The following is a 17150-nucleotide window of genomic DNA, read 5'->3' as shown; positions in this document are numbered from 1 at the left end:
GCTTTACTATTTTATGGATCGGGGCTGCCCGCTTGCAGCAGGCCTTATTGGCTTTACTATTTTATGGATCGGGGCTGCCCGCTGCCGCAGGCCTTATAGGCTTTACCATTTTATGGATCGGGGTTGCCCGCTTGCAGCAGGCCTTATTGGCTTTACTATTTTGTAGATCGGGGTTGCCCGCCTGCAGCAGGCCTTATAGGCTTTATTATTATACGGATCGGGACTGCCCGCCTGCAGTAGGCCATAAAGGCTTTATATCACGCTTGGGCTGAAGGAGCCCCTCCGGAGTCTTTAGACCCCCACTGAGTGTAGATGATTATATATATTCGGGATGGACTTTCCAGGGCATGGACTTTCCTTACTTACGATGATTATATATATATATTCGGGATGAATTTCCCAGGGCATGGACTTGCCTTACTTATTTGTATTGTAATGAGTTTACCTAGACATGGATCTTGTCTGTATCAGTTATATTTGGAGATAAAATTATCCCAGGACTGGATTGGTCTTATACGGTACTGGGTGACTGACTGCCAGTCGATGTGTATTTATATACGGGTTGGAACTTGGAACACCCCTGGGCTGGATTGGCCATAAAAAGCATCGAGTGACCGGATAATTTGTGACCAGTATTTACATGAGGTCTTTCGAGTGAGATGTCACATTCCTCATATCATGCAGTATTGATCTATTTCGCTTGTACTGAGTTTAACTGTTAAACTTGAAAGCATGCCTACATTTTGTATCATTATTTATAATGGACTGTATCTGCGGAGCTCGTCGCTACTTTTAGCCCAGAGGTTAGTCTTGTTACTTATTGAGTTAGTTGTACTCATACTACACTCTGCATCTCGTGTGCAGATTTCAGGTGCTCCCGGATACGGCGGCTGCTAGATTTCGAAGTTAATTCTGTTGGGAACTATCAAGGTAGATGCTTGACGTCCGCAGACTCGATTCCTTTCCTTTTTAATTATTGTACTGTTCTATATTTTCAAACACCGATTTTTATCCGTCAGACTTTGTATTCATATTAGATGCTCATGTACTCAGTGACACCGGATTTTGGGAGCGTTATATTTGTATTTGTGAGATTTCTTCCGCTGAATTTAATTATTATGTTTTCAAATTTTAAAAGATATAGTAGTTTATTGAGATTGTTGGCTTGTCTAGTATTGAGATAGGCGTCATCACGACATGTGAGATTTTGGGTCGCGACATGAAGATATTACACCTAATTACATACTGACCAAAGTGAGATAAACATACCAAAACTGTATAATTATACCCAATTAAACTCAAATATAATTAGAGGGTGACTTTCCAAACATGCCCTAAAAAAATACTTTTGGCCCAAAATAACTTGACCAACCGGCTATTAATTCCATCTACTATAATATTCTTTTTATTTTTGTGAGGTAAATTTCGAGGTAGCATTTTACGAGGGGTAGATGTTTTTTATGATTGGCATGTTTTTTTGTTTTTTTTGGTCAATTTGTTAGAATATATTGTAAATATTCACCTTACAAATTGAGGTAAATTAACACCCTCTATCTTATACTAAGAATAGAGCCAACAGATAAAAGTGGAACACAAAACCATAGGATAATCAAAATTAAAGACATTTCAGGGAAATGATGCATTCACCTAAAACTGATGGTTTAAAACTTGGAAGCAGTGATGTACTAATATTTATATTTTAAATGTGTAAAATTGATAGTGAATGGTTCAAGAACTATAATTTTTCAAAAGAGGGGTCATTTTGGTCATAATGTTTTAACAGTAGGTCGCCCATACGATCAGCGACCTACCTTTCTGCTTTTCTTTTCTTTTTCTTTTCGGAAACTGCCTATTATTTTAACAGTGGGTCAACTTTATTACAACTTTGATATTACTTAATGGAAAAATGATATCGTATAGTCGCTCTCAAAATAATAATCGAAAAATATATTGTATATATACATTCTGTATGTTACATACAAATTTTATACATATTTTCGATTATCGAATATAAATAATTTCTGGCACGGACTAAAAGTGATAATACCTTCTTTTTTTAAATTTGGGAAGAATTTAAATTTGCCCACTAACATACCAAAAATTCTAAACTTGGCCCACTAACTTATTAGTTAGTGTATGCGTCTCGCTTTCTATTGACATCCTTTTATCTTATCTTTTTTTTTTCTTGTTAAGTTTTTAGAAGATGTTGTAAGTATTCAACTGTTCACTTCAAAAATTAAGGTAAATTCACACCTTTTCACATACACTCTACAAGAATAAAATCAACAAGTTGAACATAAAACCATAGTCTAATGAAAATAAAACTAAAATATATCGGTTGAAAGAATGCATTCACCAAAGATAGAGCGAGAAAGACGCGAGCACGAACGAACAATGTAGCTTATGCTTTTCTTTCATCCTCACTACCATCTATATTTTTCGTAGTAACCATTGCGCTAACATTTTATTAACGCCTACTCCTTATTTAAAACTTCAGGGGTCGTTTGATTGAGAAATAAGTTATCCCAGAATTAATTATCCTGAGAGTGTTATCCCTCCATCTCGTAAGGATTAAAATAACATTATAAGCATGGGATAACTATTCCCCATATTTGTTATATCACGATTTTATCCCAACCAAACATGAGATAAATTCATCTCAAATTTAATTTTAGAATTAATTATCTCTTACTTCTCGTACCAAATGTGCCCTCAAAATATAAGTTGATCACCAACACGTCACTTACTTATAGAATACACAATTAACCTTCTATTTGGAATTTGGAAAACCTAATCGCTTGAACTAGATTCAAGATATTTGCTTTCGACAAAAAATTCTTGTCACCTTTTTCTTTTTGAATTGTTTCAAAAGATCTATCCATCCTTTTAATTAGGAAAGTTGATATACTTGAATGAAAAGTTTATGGAATCTAATTTTTTTCAATAATCACAATTTAACCTTATTAGCGTCTAGAGATCAAATATGACTCCCTATGTTATTATTAAATATCTTAATTTGTAACTCTTATCTTAATTATACTAAGAAAAAACATCATAAATACGATCTACTAGTCAATAGACGCAATTAGTAATATCACCTATAACCTAAATGTTGGATTTGGTTATTGACATCCTTGACTCTGCCACAAAACACTACATTCACCTCTTACCATCTTTACAATTACAAGAGTCAGATTCAATGACAAAATCAAGAAAACCATACTGAACTCACCATCCAAGCCCTCGTTAACATTGCCCTTGCTTCAACATGGTAGTGTATATGCAGACCTTACCCTTACCTTGGGGTAGAGAGACTGTTTCCGATAGACCTTCGGTTCCCTCCCTCCAAGAACTCCCACTTTGCTCTTGGGGTGACTCGAACTCACAACCTCTTGGTTAGAAGTGAAGGGTGCTCACCATTAGAGCAACCCAGTACACTATTGAAGGTAAACACTGCTTGACAGTTGCGTCCACCATTTTGTTTCTTTTGCTCAACCACCATTGTATCAAAGTATATCTGAGATTACCTTTGGCAAAAGGCACACCACATAACACAATAATAACAAACCCAATAGTTTCCCACACGTGGGGTCACGCAGCCTTACCCCTACCCTAGAAGGGCAGAAAAATTATTTCCGATAAAAGGTACACCACATACATTATTAAAATGTGTGCAGCCTTACCCCTACCCTGAAAGGATAGAGATGTTGTTTCTGATAAAAGTTACACCATATGCATTATTAAAATAATTTCACACATTGCAAGCAATTTACCTATCTCCTAATAAACGATTCCTAGTCTCTACAAAGGATGGCAATTGAGGCGGGGCAGGGCATGGTGGGGGCAAGGCAACCTTTGACCCACTAAGATTTTGACCCGCCTTGCCCTGCCCCGTTTAGCCTTGTTCCAAAATTTTGTCGTGCCCCGCCCTGTCCCGTTTAGAATTCACTTTCACTTTTTGCTTCTTTTCTTTTTTTCATTTTCCAAGTAAATACTTTGTCTTATCATATATTTATATAAATACCATATTTTACATCCACTTTCCCAGTATTGCAATTACATGTGTATCATATATAGATGTTGTCTTTATAAATATTGACAATTAAGAAGGAACTTCAGCATTCTTTTTAAAATTTTATCACGAATTATAAATTGCTAACAATTAAAGTTGGCAATAGTAAATGTCACGGTTGAAAATCATACAACGCATGGCTTCTCTCACTCTCAAGATAACGCATAGCATTATGTATACTTTGGATTGTCTATTTCTTTAATTGTAGCTTCCATGTCACATTCATCAATACGTAGAAAATTCTACTATCCTTTAAAGGTATTATCCTAAATTTGCGTCTGTGATATCCTCTAGCTACTTTAATATCAATTTATGAAAGAAAAGAAGACATGCACAATGAAGTAAGCAAGGAACGAACTGGATCTCATGCTACCTAATGACCCACTATTGGGACTAAGGGCTGACCTACAACCTGCCCTGCCCCATTAAGATTCTTTAAAAATGTAGTTTTGCCCTGCCCCCGCCCCGCCCCATTTACATATTCCGCTGCCCTGTCCCGTTTACTGTTTACCCCGCCCGCCCTAATTGCCATCCCTAAGTAGTACATCAGGTTACACTAGCCTATCTAAGGTAAAAGTTTAAGGGTACTTTAGCCACAATAAGTAAAACAAGTGAATGGTCAATGGCTCAAGGAATTGGATTTGAAAAATTGGAACATGTAATATGCACCACTGTTTTTCAAATTGAATTATTTGTTTAAATTCTGCTATAGTACAAGGATGATTAGAAAAGAAATTCAAAATTGCTAAGCAAGTGAACAAACTTTAGGCACCTTTTCATTTTTTTTATAAAAGTAAATATAAGAAAAAGGATGAAAACACACGATTACGATCCAAGCTAGTAGGCCATGTCTATTTCTGAACAAGTAAGATGAAATAACTAAAGAAAGATGTGTGATCAATTAAAAATTGTTTTTTGATGATCGAGAAATCCACGAGGCCTAGTGGCGCACGGCTCAAATATGGATGGATAATGAGCCTACCCATCTACCCTTCTCCACATTTTTGTCTGCGGTAAGATTCAAACCCATGACCTGTACATCGCCTGTTGTATCCTTGCCACTAGACCAAAGCCCTGGCAACATTTTTCATGTAATATCAGCAGTAAGAAATGGAGTTTCAATAATCTAGAAGTTATGAGTAGGGCTTTGGAACCTCATCACTGCAGAACTGACAGAAAGTCAAACATACACTAAGTTTACTAGGTTCCAACTGAAATTCGCTTATGAAGTGGCTGTTAATTAGTGAGATCTAAGATCCAGTAGATTGAATAAAAAGGAGCAATCCCCTTGAATATTAATTAGGACTAAATTCATGTCAAAAGTCAAAAAGGAGAAGAAATATCCCATTTTTAATTCAGTGTCACAACAATAAAAACTTTGATCAGTTTTGGGTGTTCCCCTTTTTGTCTTACTATTTAGGATTTAGGGGGCCAGCTATAACACTCAAATTAGTGCATTTCCATTCTCTGGTAATTGCTATATAGAATAAAATAGCATCTTTTAGATACGAATGGAGTATTTCTACCCAAAAATTTTGAAATGAACTTTAAAAGACTTAATCTTTTGCTTAACTTTTTCCAATTGTTCTTTCACTAGCTGTAGTTCTGAAAACTAAAAGGTAAACAAAACTAGAAATATTGAAGAAAGCTGCGGCTCAGATATGTACTCAAGACAGAGAGAGACCCGGGTCTGGTTTCAAGATTGAGGCATGATTGCTTGAAACACTGGTTTTGATGCTTATTGAAAACACAGACACGCACGAACAATTCAACACCAGCGTGATGCAACACTACAACAAAATGCTTTCTCTTCGAACTTTATAACCTGAAGGCCGCATGCTAGATCACAACCCTGCATTGAACCAAGGAAAAGGTTTGTTTTCTAAGCAAATTGAGGCTCAAATCTATCTTAGAACAAGGCAAAGAGAAGCCCACCACATCATGGCTGCAAAACAAAGGTTGCATAAGAGAGAGAAACCTTAACACAAACCATATTGAGTTGCCAAGCCAACAGGACTGGTCGTCTCCGTGTAAATTGATTGGCCCAGAAAAGAAGGTACTAGAAGTATCATCACAGCCCCATTTACGTGTACTCCAAGCAAAAGCTGTTCGAACTCAAAAGCCAAGGGAACACAGAAGATACACACAAAGGCCATCAAAGACAGAGTAAAACAAAGTTACTACTCTGCAGGACTAAAATTGATTCTTTTAAATTAAAGCTATTATCACATAGAAAAGATTTTTTTAAAAAAAAATAAACATGAACAACCTCTCTTGAGAAAAATACTCATTTTGACCCCTATATTGCCTCTTTTATTCGACATCTGAAGATTAAGAAAAACAATCCGGTGCAATATGTGTATTGAACAAGAAAATGCAGGTGACACAAAAATGTGAGGCTCAGATCTGCAGAAAAGATCAGGCAAAGAAAAGTTAACCACGCCATGGCTGCAAAAACATCATTTGTATGCGAAAGAGAAAACAACTTAAATAACTGGCCAATGCCATTTCAGGAAGGGGAAAAAAAGCATATTGAGGCTGAGTCAGGGCAGATAGAGAGGTTTAGGCATGGGTTCATCTGAACAGTAGCTTTGACTCAAACCCTCTATATGTGTTAAAAAGTTTACTAAATAAGTACAAATACTTGATTTTCAACACAGTATATCAAATGAATTGTAAAATCTTGAACTCGAACCCACAAAGTTCAAATACTAGATCAGCTTTGCGCCTAGATGTGTTATGATAAGGAAAAACAAAAGCTAGCCATGACATGGCTTCAAAACACCAGTTACACATGAGTGAGAAGAGTCTCAATCACAGGCCATACAGGGTTGCCACGCCAAGATATGGGGCGGGTAATCTCCATGCCCGAAATAAATAGCCCAGATACAAAAAAAATCATCATCACTGCCTGCCTCTTTTAAGAGCTTTCAAAGCCATGAGACAGACTGATGATCTGAAGGTGTGTTTGGGTTTTGAGTACACATAAAGGGTGCAAAAACGCAAAGAAATCCAGAAACTGAAGTGTGCTCTCTCTCTCTTTCTTTTTTAAATTGTTTGTTAAACATGGAGAATCATAGACAAAGCGGGGAAACCACCCTTGAAAGAAATCCCATTCTATAGCCTCGTTCTAGCCATTTCTGGGATAATCCATTCATCTAGAGAACTTTTAACAAAAAAGGACCATGAAAAGCATTAAAACATGTAATCAAAAGGGTGTGGGTTCGATGTCTCCCACATCAAATTAAGGAAGAGATATTTTCTTTAGAAAATTGAGGCTCAGATCTGTCATGATAAGGCAAAAGAGAAGCCAACCACGCCGTGGCTGCAAAACACCGGTTGCAGGTCAAAGGAGTATCAATCACAAGCCATACTGAGTTGCCACGCCAAGATACGGTCACATAACTCCATGCCCGAATTACTTAGCCCGGATATAAGAAACATCATCATCACTGCCTCTTTAATGAGTTTTCAAAGCCATGAGGAGACAGACTGATGATCTGAAGGTCGTAGTATAGTTGTGTGATTACACCAAAATCCATGCTGACCAAGTAATTACTTGGCCATACAAACAATAAAAAATGCACACAATTACACCCTAAATCCACTTACAAGGTGGCTTTCCAAACAGAGGGTGCAAAAATGCAAAGAAACCCAGAAATGGAAGTGTTGTCTCTGATTTTTACTGACTCTTTAAGGGCTGTTGGTTTGTTGAACAGAGAGAATCATAGACAAAGCAGAGAGGGGCAACCACCCTTGAAAGAAATCCCGTACTCTCTGTTGCCTCGTTCTCGTCATTTCTGGGCTAAGGGAATTAGCTTAGATGGAGGATCATATAGTGAATTTCAATTACTGATAAAAAAAATGGATTTAAAACCAAAAAGCATTAAAACTTTTAACAAAAAGGCGTGGGTAATATTACGTCAATATACAATAACAACAAACCAAGTATATTCCCACAAGTGGGGTCTGGGGGATTTCCACATCTATATGGAAAAGATAATAATTTCTTTAGCAAATTGAGGCTCAGATGTGTTGTAATGTCAAAGACAAAAGAGAGGCCAACCACGCCATGGCTGCAAAACACCGGTTGCATGTGTGGGAGAGAGAAGAGTCTCAATCACAGGCCATATCAGGTTGCCACGCCAAGATATGGGTCGGGTTATCTCCATTCCCGGATTAGTTAGCCCAGATATTGAAAAAATCATCATCACTGCCTCTTTAAAAGATCTGAAGGCTGCGTAGTTGTTGACTTGTTGTATAGTCGTGAGAGTATACATTAAAAGGGTGCAAAATGCAAAGAAACCGAAATACTGAAGTGCTATTATATGTCTCTCTTTCTTTTTAACGGGTTGTTGGTTTGTTGAAAAAGGAGGATCATAGGCAAAGCAGAGAGGGGCAACCACCCTGTAAAAAATCCCATACTCTCTGCTGCCTCATTCTCGTCATTCCTGGGCTAATCTAATAAACATAGTTCATTTAGATGAGAGCTATTAACCGAAGAGACCTCACAAGTCTGCATTTAAAAGAATATCTCAACTTCAACTCAATATTTGTCCAAACGCCTACTAATGTTCTTCAGCAAATTGAGGCTCAGACGCATATAATGACAAGGCAAGAGAGAAGATAGCGACGACATGGCTGCAACACCGGTTGCATGAGAGAGAGAGAGAGAGAGAGAGAGAGAGAGAGAGAGAGAGAGAGAGAGAGAGAGAGAGAGAGAGAGACTAGATAAAAATCACTGGCCATACTGGGTGCCACGCCAAGATACGGGTCGGGTCATCTCAATGGTCAATAATGAGGCCAAAAATAGAAAGATTCATAAGCATCATCATAGTCCATTTCTGTAGTAAAACACATCATAAGGGAACAGTTTCAAGTTTCCATTAACAATGAGACAGCGAGAGTAAACTGAAAGAAACATGCAAAGGGCCATGAACAGAAAGACTGAAGATCTGAAGGCTGTTGAATTGACGTGGTATACTTGTATATTGGGGAAATTTCAAAAGTCATCGAGAAAACCAGAAACTGAAGTGCTATGTTTCTCTTTCTTTCTCTTAAGGGCTGTTGGTTAGTTGAGAAGGGGGAGAATCATAGACAAAGCAGAGAGGGGCAGGCAACCACCCTTGAAAGAAATCCCATATTCTCTGTTGCCTCATTCTCGCCATTTTCTGGGCTAATCCAACAAGAGAACTTCTAACCGAAAGCTCGTGTAAGTCTGCATTAAGAATCTAACAATTCCTTTTCATCAAAAGGGAAAGTAGTTTTCACTTTTTTTCACCATTGTCCTTCTCTTTCTCCGGGCATATTTAAAAGTTATTTCCATCTATTATTAGATATCTATCTAGAAGTGACACTCATGAGTACATAAGCAGGCTCAGATCTGTCATAAATTCAGGTGAAAGAAAGGGACACCGCATGGCTGCAAACAAGGATGGCATGCTAGAAAGGAAAAGACTCTGCTTACAATATCCTGGTTTACCCCGCCAGATATGAATCCAGCAGACCCAAACCCAATGAAGTCAAGAAACTTTATCATCACGGCCTACAGATAAGAAACAGCAATAATGCTCATAGTGATTGAAATTTGTGAAAAGGAAAAGATATGGACCCAGAAAGAAGAAGCACATAGTGTGAGAAATATGGCAGATAGTGAATAACCATTAGAGCGCTAGCTAAGCATGAAAGAAGGGGTGCTGCTTTGTCAGTAGCAGAATACAGAGATATCACATACATGCTGATGGGAGGCAACACCCTTAGAAATTTTCCATCCATAAGCAGCCTCATTCTGTTCTTGAGTTGAGTATTCCAGTTTCTGTTTATGGTGTAGAAATAAGAGCAGAGCACCTGTCAACAAAAGGAAGGAAGAAAAAAAAAAGAGGATCAGAGAAGATGAAAGGTGAGGCTATGAAGGCAAAATCTCAAATGTCATTTAGTAACTAAGTGGGTACATTACCGTTCCTAAGAATTGATTATTTGTTATCATATAGGAGTACTTTTTAATAAGGTTATTTCTTATTATCATAGACATTTTAAATATAATCCGGTTGTCTTATTATTTCATATTATATATTCTTAACATTGAGGATCAATTCTATGTTATCATCAGGCAAAGAGACAAAGCCATGCCATGGCTGCAAAACAATGGTTGTTTGCAAGAGAGAAGATTCTCAATCACAGGCCATATTGGGATGCCAAGTCAAAATATGGATAGGTAGTTTTCGTGCACATTGATTAAGCACAGAAAAGAAAGAAGTAGAAGTATCATCACAATCTCTTTCATATCAAACAAACACTAGAAAACATTTTCCATGAAAAAATGACTCCCCTCAAACTATGCACACTACAAGAAGCAGAATAACACACAAGATAGAGCTAAATCAAAGTGGGTTTTACAACCCAATTACACAGACAATTTACAAACATAAGGAGGTTGCAGTTAGTTGGTGATGCTATAAGCTTAAAAACCTTGAACAAAGAATTCAGCAGAAAAAATAAAAAGAGATCATCTGATGAAAAAAGTGAATTCCGTCAATGACGTTCCCAGTATACCAGGTTACAGTTCTACTGAAAGGGGCTGTTATATACAGAGAAAACAAATTAGAAAATTTGAGTTTGTAATTCTAACCAGTACAAAACAATATAACACGTTATTTTTTACCTTGCGTGTGCGAAGAGCAGAATCATTCACCAGTAGCCCAGCTGTTTCTTTCTAGACCGCAACAAAGTCTACGAAGCCAAACACCGAAACAAGCTTTTTTTACGCCCATCCAAACATCCTCTTAAAAAATGCGCTTAAAAGCTACTTAAATTCAGCTAAGTCAAACATGCTTTTACTTTAATTTTGATGCTCAGATCTGTGATAAAATCAGTCAATGTAGAAAATGCAACCGACATGGCTGCAACCTGGTTGCAACCATGCCTTCCGGATCGCCCAGCCAGGATACGGGCTGCTCCAATGCCGGACCAACTCTGGACACCTTTCGACATTTCATCACAGCCTCATCCCCTAGAAGATGATGCAAAAAGGTAATATTTTTTTCAAATTGAGGCTCAGATTTGTGTCATGGAAAGGCAAAAGAGAAGCCAACCATGCCATGGCTGCAAAACATTGAACACCGGTTGCATGTGTGAGAAGAGTCTCATCCACAGGCCATGCCGAGTTGCCACGCCAAGATACGGGTCAGGTAATCTCCATGCCCGAATTAGTTAGCCCAGAAATAGAAAAGAATCATCATCATCACTGCCTCTTTTAAGATCTGAAAGTCGCATAGTTGTTGTGTAGTATAGTTGTGAGTATTGGGTCTTTGAGTTCCATTAGGGGTGTAAAAATGCAGATAAACCCAAAAAACTGAAGTACTCTCTCTCTTTCTTCTTTCTTTTTAAGGGCTGTTGGTTTGTTTAAAAAAAGAGAATCATAGGCAAAGCAGAGAGGGGCAACCACCCTTGTAAAAAATCCCCTAATCTTTGTTGCCTCATTCTCGCCATTTCTATACTAATATAGCAGGTTTTCGAGAAAATGATCAAAATAGTTCTTAGTGTATACGGGTTGGACTACTATTTTGGTTCACAATGTATACCCTTAACAGAAGTAATCCTTGAAGTATGTAAAACGTGTAAACTTTTAATTCACAACAGTTTTATTCAACACTCCAGTTAAACTTAACTGGGTAACAAATGCAGTAATTGCTTCAATTTTGAGGCTCAGATCTGAGAATAAAATCAGGCAAAGGAAACAAAGCAACCGCCATGGCTGCAGACCTCTATCAAACAAGCCTTCGGGGTTGCCCCGCCAAGATACGGATCGCTCCAATGCCCAACACAACCCTAGACACCTTTAATCATCACAGCCTCTTCATCCGTCACATTAAATGCTCTTAGGCAATATGTTCTGCTTATTCCCAAACACCAAAAATAAGTGTTTTTCAGAAAACATTTTCCTTCATACCAAACACACCCAATATTTTTCTTCAGCAATCTGAGGCTCAGATTTGTTGCTATGATAAGGCAAAAGAGAAGCCAACCACGCCATGGCTGCAACACCAATTGCATGTGAGAGGGAAGAGTCTCAACTCTCAATCACAGGCCATACCGACTTGCCACGCCAAGATACGGATTGGGTCATCTCAGTGCCAAATCGGTTAGCCCAGATATAAGAAACATCATCATCACTGCCTCTTTAAGATCTAAAGGTAGCATAGTTGTTGCAGTATAGTTGTATGTATTGGGTTTTGAGTATGCATTTAGGGTGCAAAAATGCAAAGAAACCCAGAAAACTGAAGTGCTATCATCTCTCTTTCTCTTTTTCTATTTTAAGGGCTGTTGGTTTGTTTTAAAAGTTGGAGAATCATAGGCAAAGCAGAGACGGGCAACCACCCTTGTAAAAAAATCCCATACACTCTGTTGCTTCATTCTCTCCATTTCTGGGCTAATCCAATTCAAATGGAGGGTAATATAGCAAGTTTTCCAAAGAATGATCAAGTAGTCTGTACAGTACGTAAAAAGCGTACACTTCTCTTGAGAAAAATGATCCGTCATCTTTGAGGAGGTTTATGGGTCCTTTAATATACACAAAAAATCTAACAAAAGTGGTCTCCTTCCATTTTTAAAAGGGAAAAGGGCCAAATAAACCCCTCAATTTTGAGGTTCAGATCTGTGATAAAATCAGCAGAGACAATGCAACCACCATGGCTGCATACCACGGTTGCTACCATGAAGATGCCTTCCGGGTCGCCCTGCCAAGATACGGGTCGTTCCAATGCCCGATCCAGCTCTAAACACCTTTAATCATCACAGCTTCATCATCTGTCACAGTAAAAGCCTGCCATGAGGAAGAGGAAGAGGAAAAGGAGGAAAGAAGTGAAGAAGCAGATTATGGGGTCAGATAGTAAACCCTAAACTGTAAAATTGGGATTTACAGTTGCAAGTTTAAGGGGCAATCTATGTCCATTTTTAACAATGGTGGTTTATTAGTACAGCAAAATGGAAAAGGAAATCATAGGCAGAAAACAGAGAGAGGGCAACCACCATTAATGACTCCCCACTGCCTCTCTGCTGCCTCATTCTTTCAGTCTAGAGTTCGTGAGAATCACTTTCAACACAAATGTCCATTCTTTCACCATTTTAGTCCAAAATATCAGAGAATTTTAACTTAGAACAAAAACTTCCTTGAAACAAATCTATTCACCTTTATTTAAAAAAGATAAAATTGTTTAATATGTAATCATCTACGTGACTGGAAAAAAGGCACCGTACGTATGTAAATTGTAATATAATGACTTCAATCACTATCTTTACAGAAATTTCGAAACAAAAGATTCAGCAAACTAAAATAAAAAGCAATTGTAACTTCATTAAAGGAATTTTAAATTATTTTTTTGGGGGGGTAGGGGTGGGGTGGGGGTGGTATTTTGAGGCTCAAATCTGTGATAAAATCAGGGCAAAGAAGACAAAGCAACCGCCATGGCTGCAAACCTCAGTTGCACTATAAAAATAGGCCTTTCCGGGTCACCCCGCCAAGATACGGCTGGCTGCTCCATTGCCCCGACGCGAACTCAAGACAACCTTAATCATCACAGCCTCATCTATTACAATAACAATAAGAATAATGGTAATAATAGGCTGAGTACATACGCGGCCCCTTATATATATACACTTTCGATTATTGTCGAAAGTTTCAGATCAGGGCTCAGAACCAAACGACCCCTTAAGAAGAATGGTGGTTTATTGTTACTTTTTTATTTGGGAAAAATGGAAAAGGAAATTACAGGAACCATTAGAGACTCCCCACTGCCTCTCTACTCCCTCATTGTTAACGTCTTAGAGTTGAGTGGCAAAATACTCTCTTTCCGAGGTTATTCTAGAATTAACTATTTCTTATCATATACTTCTTTTTTGATAAGGTCACTTCTTATGATACTTTTCATGATATAATTCGATTTTTCTTATTATGTCATTTAAGATAACTAAGTTTGTAATCACATTTTTCTAGGCATCAGCCCCATTCCCCAATAGCTTCTAAAGAAGAATCTTGAAGCCAAGGCAACAAAGAACAAGAACCCAACAGATACGAATAACGAATATTTGGATCAGTAAACATAAACAAAGTCACAAACAGAACCACAGGAAACTGATTTTAGTTTTTTGCATGTTCAATATAAAGGTTGGTTCTTTTTGGAACATGGAGAATCATTGGTAAAGTAGAGATAGGTAACCACCTCTGATAGAAATTGCCTTCTGTCTTTTACCTCATTCTCTCCTCTCTTTTTTTTTGATGAAAATTTAGGGTTATTCTAACAGACCTTCAGTCAACACTAGCTTCCCATTAAAAGACTCAAACAGGTTTTTCTTGGTAATTCATAAGTTTAAATTTCCAGAAAGTTGATAATACTGTTTAAGACTAACTAGTATACCATCACAACATCCAACTATTATCACATCGGAAGCATACATCCTTTTGCACATTCAAAATTATATGGAAATAAATATGAAGATGGTAGCTGGCATTTGAGAAAGAAAAAAAAATCAAGCGCTTAATCAAGGTCTTACCATATGAGGAGAGCGACCACAATGCGAAATCCCACATTTTCACTCTAATGCTTGATTCATGAGCTGTCACTGATACAAAAATTGGCGATACATTAAGAGTGCAAAAACATTACAAATTGTAATCAAAAGGATGTGAGTTCTATATCTCCCACATCGAAAAGATAATATTGTCTCTAGCAAATTGAGGCTCAAATGTGTCATGATAAGGGAAGCCTTGGAGCAACGGTAAAGTTGTATATGTGTAACCTATTGGTCACGGGTTTGAGCTGTGGAAACAACAATTAATGCTTACATTAGGGTATACAGTCTACATCACACACCTTGAGGTCGGCCCTTCCCCGAATCCTGCGTAAATGCAGGATGCTTTGGGCACCGGGCTCAGGGGCGAAGCTATGTTGGCCCAAGGGTGGTATCCTTCGCCCAAAAATAATACTATATAAGGTAAAATATTACTTGTTATTGATTAAATATAGACTTTGAACACCCTTGCATAGCCCACTGGCAAAGGGTGTTCAAAATTTGAACACCCTTATTGAATTATGTGTTACAATAAGGCAGAATAGAAGCCACAACCACTCCATGACTGCAAAACACCGGTTGCATGTGAGAGAAGAGTCTCAATCACAAGCCATACCGGGTGCCACGCCAAGATACGGGTCGGGTAATCTCTATGCCCCAATTAGTTTAGCCCAGATATAGTAAAAATAATTATCATCCTACATCTTTAGTATAGTTGATTGTATTGGGTTTTGAGTATACGTGAGGGGTGCAAAAATGCAAAGAAACCCAAAAATTAAAGTGTTAATCATCTCTCTTTCTCTCTTGCTTTTTTTAAGGGCTGTTGGTTTGTTAAAAGAAATGGTAAATCATAGGGGAAACGGAGAGGGGTAACCACCCTTTAAAGAAAATCCCATACTTTCTCTGTTGCCTCATTCTCACCATTTCTGGCTAATCTAATCCATATGAAGGATAATATAATTCAGCAGGTTTTCGGGAAAATGATAAAATAGAATGTAAAAGTGTACACTTTTCAGGAGAAAATTACAAAAATGATCTCTTATCTTTGAGGGAGGTGATACTTGACGTAACTGGTAAAGTTATCGTATGACAGGAGGTCAAGTTTTCGACCCGTGAAAATAGCCTCTCTTGCAATAATGCAGATAAGGCTGCATACAATAGAGCTTTGTGGTCCGGCCCTTACCGGACCCGCGCACGGCGGGAGCTTAGCGCATCGAACTGCCCGATCACTTAAGGTAGATTTATGATGGTCGTTTGCAAAAACTTTACTATTTCGGTCTCCATCCATTTCTAAAACGGAAAAGGGCCAAATATAACCCTCAATTTTAAGGCTCGGATCTGTGATAAAATCAGCAGAGACAATGCAACCTCCATGGCTGCGGACCTCAGTTGCAACCATAGAGATGCCTTCCGAGTCGCCCCGCCAAGATATGGACCTCTTAAATAGTGCTTTTCAGCACTTGGAAAGCTACTTTAAATTCAGCTAAGCCAAACAAGCTCTCACTTTAAATTTTGAGGCCCATATCTGTGATAAAATCAGTCCATGGAGACAATCCAACCGCCATGGCTGCAGACCCGGTTGCAACCACGAAGATGCCTTCCGGTTTGCCCCGCCAAGATACGGGTCGCTCCATTTGCCCGAACCAACTCAAGACACCTGTAATCATCACAGCCTCATCATCCGTCACATTAAAAGCTAGCCATAGGAAAAGGGAGTAAAAGAAGTGAAGAAGCAGAAGCAGAAGCAGATTATGGGTTTAGATAGTAAACCCTAAACCGTAAAAAGGGATTTTTTACAGTTGCAAGTTTAAGGGGCAATCTATGTCCATTTTCTAGCAATGGTGGTTTATTAGTACAACAAAATGGAAAAGGAAATCATAGGGAACAGAGAGAGGGCAACCACCATTAGAGACTCCCAACTACCTCTCTGCTTCCTCATTCTTTCTCCGTCTAGAGTTGAGTGGCAAAAAACTTTCTTTCCCAGGTTACTTTATTGGGAAAATGGCACTGGTATAATCACTCTGTATATATATCTTTTTGTGTATAAAAAATATATACATTTTATCTACATTTTCCATTATCAACATTAAATTAATAGCCCGTTTAGCGATTTTTTTTTTTTTAATCAAAAGTGCTTTTGTCAAAAAATTATAAAAATTGCCCGAGGCACTCTATTTAGTCATAGTGAATTGTTATAACACTTTATTTTTACTATTGCTTAGGGTTTTTTCTTCTTTTTTTTCTTAATTGCAAAATGAGTTCATTAGATTTATTGTTGTTTTGATAAATTAATGATTGTGGTTTGTTCATGATGATATTTGGAGGTTATGTTTCAAATTTGAGCTCATTTAGAATAGATTTAGGTATTAAATCGTATATTAGATTGTTATAATTCGAAGAACAAATTTCTGTTTCTGGACAATTTGCATTTTAGGCCTAATAGGCCTAAAGTGCATAAAAACGTTGGTAACACTTCAGACCTTTTGGCTTTAAGTGCATCTGAAGTGCAATT

General features: G+C 37.9%; 1 protein-coding gene across 41 annotated transcripts; it reads right to left on the bottom strand.

Moving 5' to 3' along the window:
• Positions 1-4826: 4826 nt before the first annotated feature.
• On the bottom strand, positions 4827-16652 carry LOC107813359 (uncharacterized). Of its 41 annotated transcripts, XR_012701876.1 has the most exons (8): positions 16542-16652; positions 16143-16295; positions 14621-14689; positions 12772-12877; positions 10734-10801; positions 6051-9919; positions 5757-5924; positions 4827-5146 (listed from the first exon to the last, which is right to left on the bottom strand). XR_012701876.1 is itself a non-coding variant. In XM_075236571.1 (6 exons), the coding sequence occupies exons 3-6, from the start codon at positions 9857-9859 to the stop codon at positions 5841-5843; spliced, it is 444 nt and encodes a 147-aa protein (XP_075092672.1). In that variant the 5' UTR covers positions 9860-9919; positions 10734-12877; positions 14621-16648; the 3' UTR covers positions 5555-5840. The 41 variants fall into 41 exon arrangements, 3 of the variants coding, with proteins under 3 accessions (XP_075092672.1, XP_075092673.1, XP_075092674.1); XR_012701843.1 differs by having other exon boundaries at positions 5740-5924; positions 6008-6177; positions 6342-6478; ... (1 more) ...; positions 10734-12877; positions 14621-16648; XR_012701842.1 differs by having other exon boundaries at positions 6008-6177; positions 6342-6478; positions 9807-9919; positions 10734-12877; positions 14621-16648.
• Positions 16653-17150: the final 498 nt, after the last annotated feature.

Source organism: Nicotiana tabacum, chromosome 18 (genome assembly GCF_000715075.1).
Source record: "Nicotiana tabacum cultivar K326 chromosome 18, ASM71507v2, whole genome shotgun sequence".
NCBI lineage: Eukaryota > Viridiplantae > Streptophyta > Magnoliopsida > Solanales > Solanaceae > Nicotiana > Nicotiana tabacum.
This window is presented reverse-complemented; position numbering and strand designations above follow the sequence as displayed.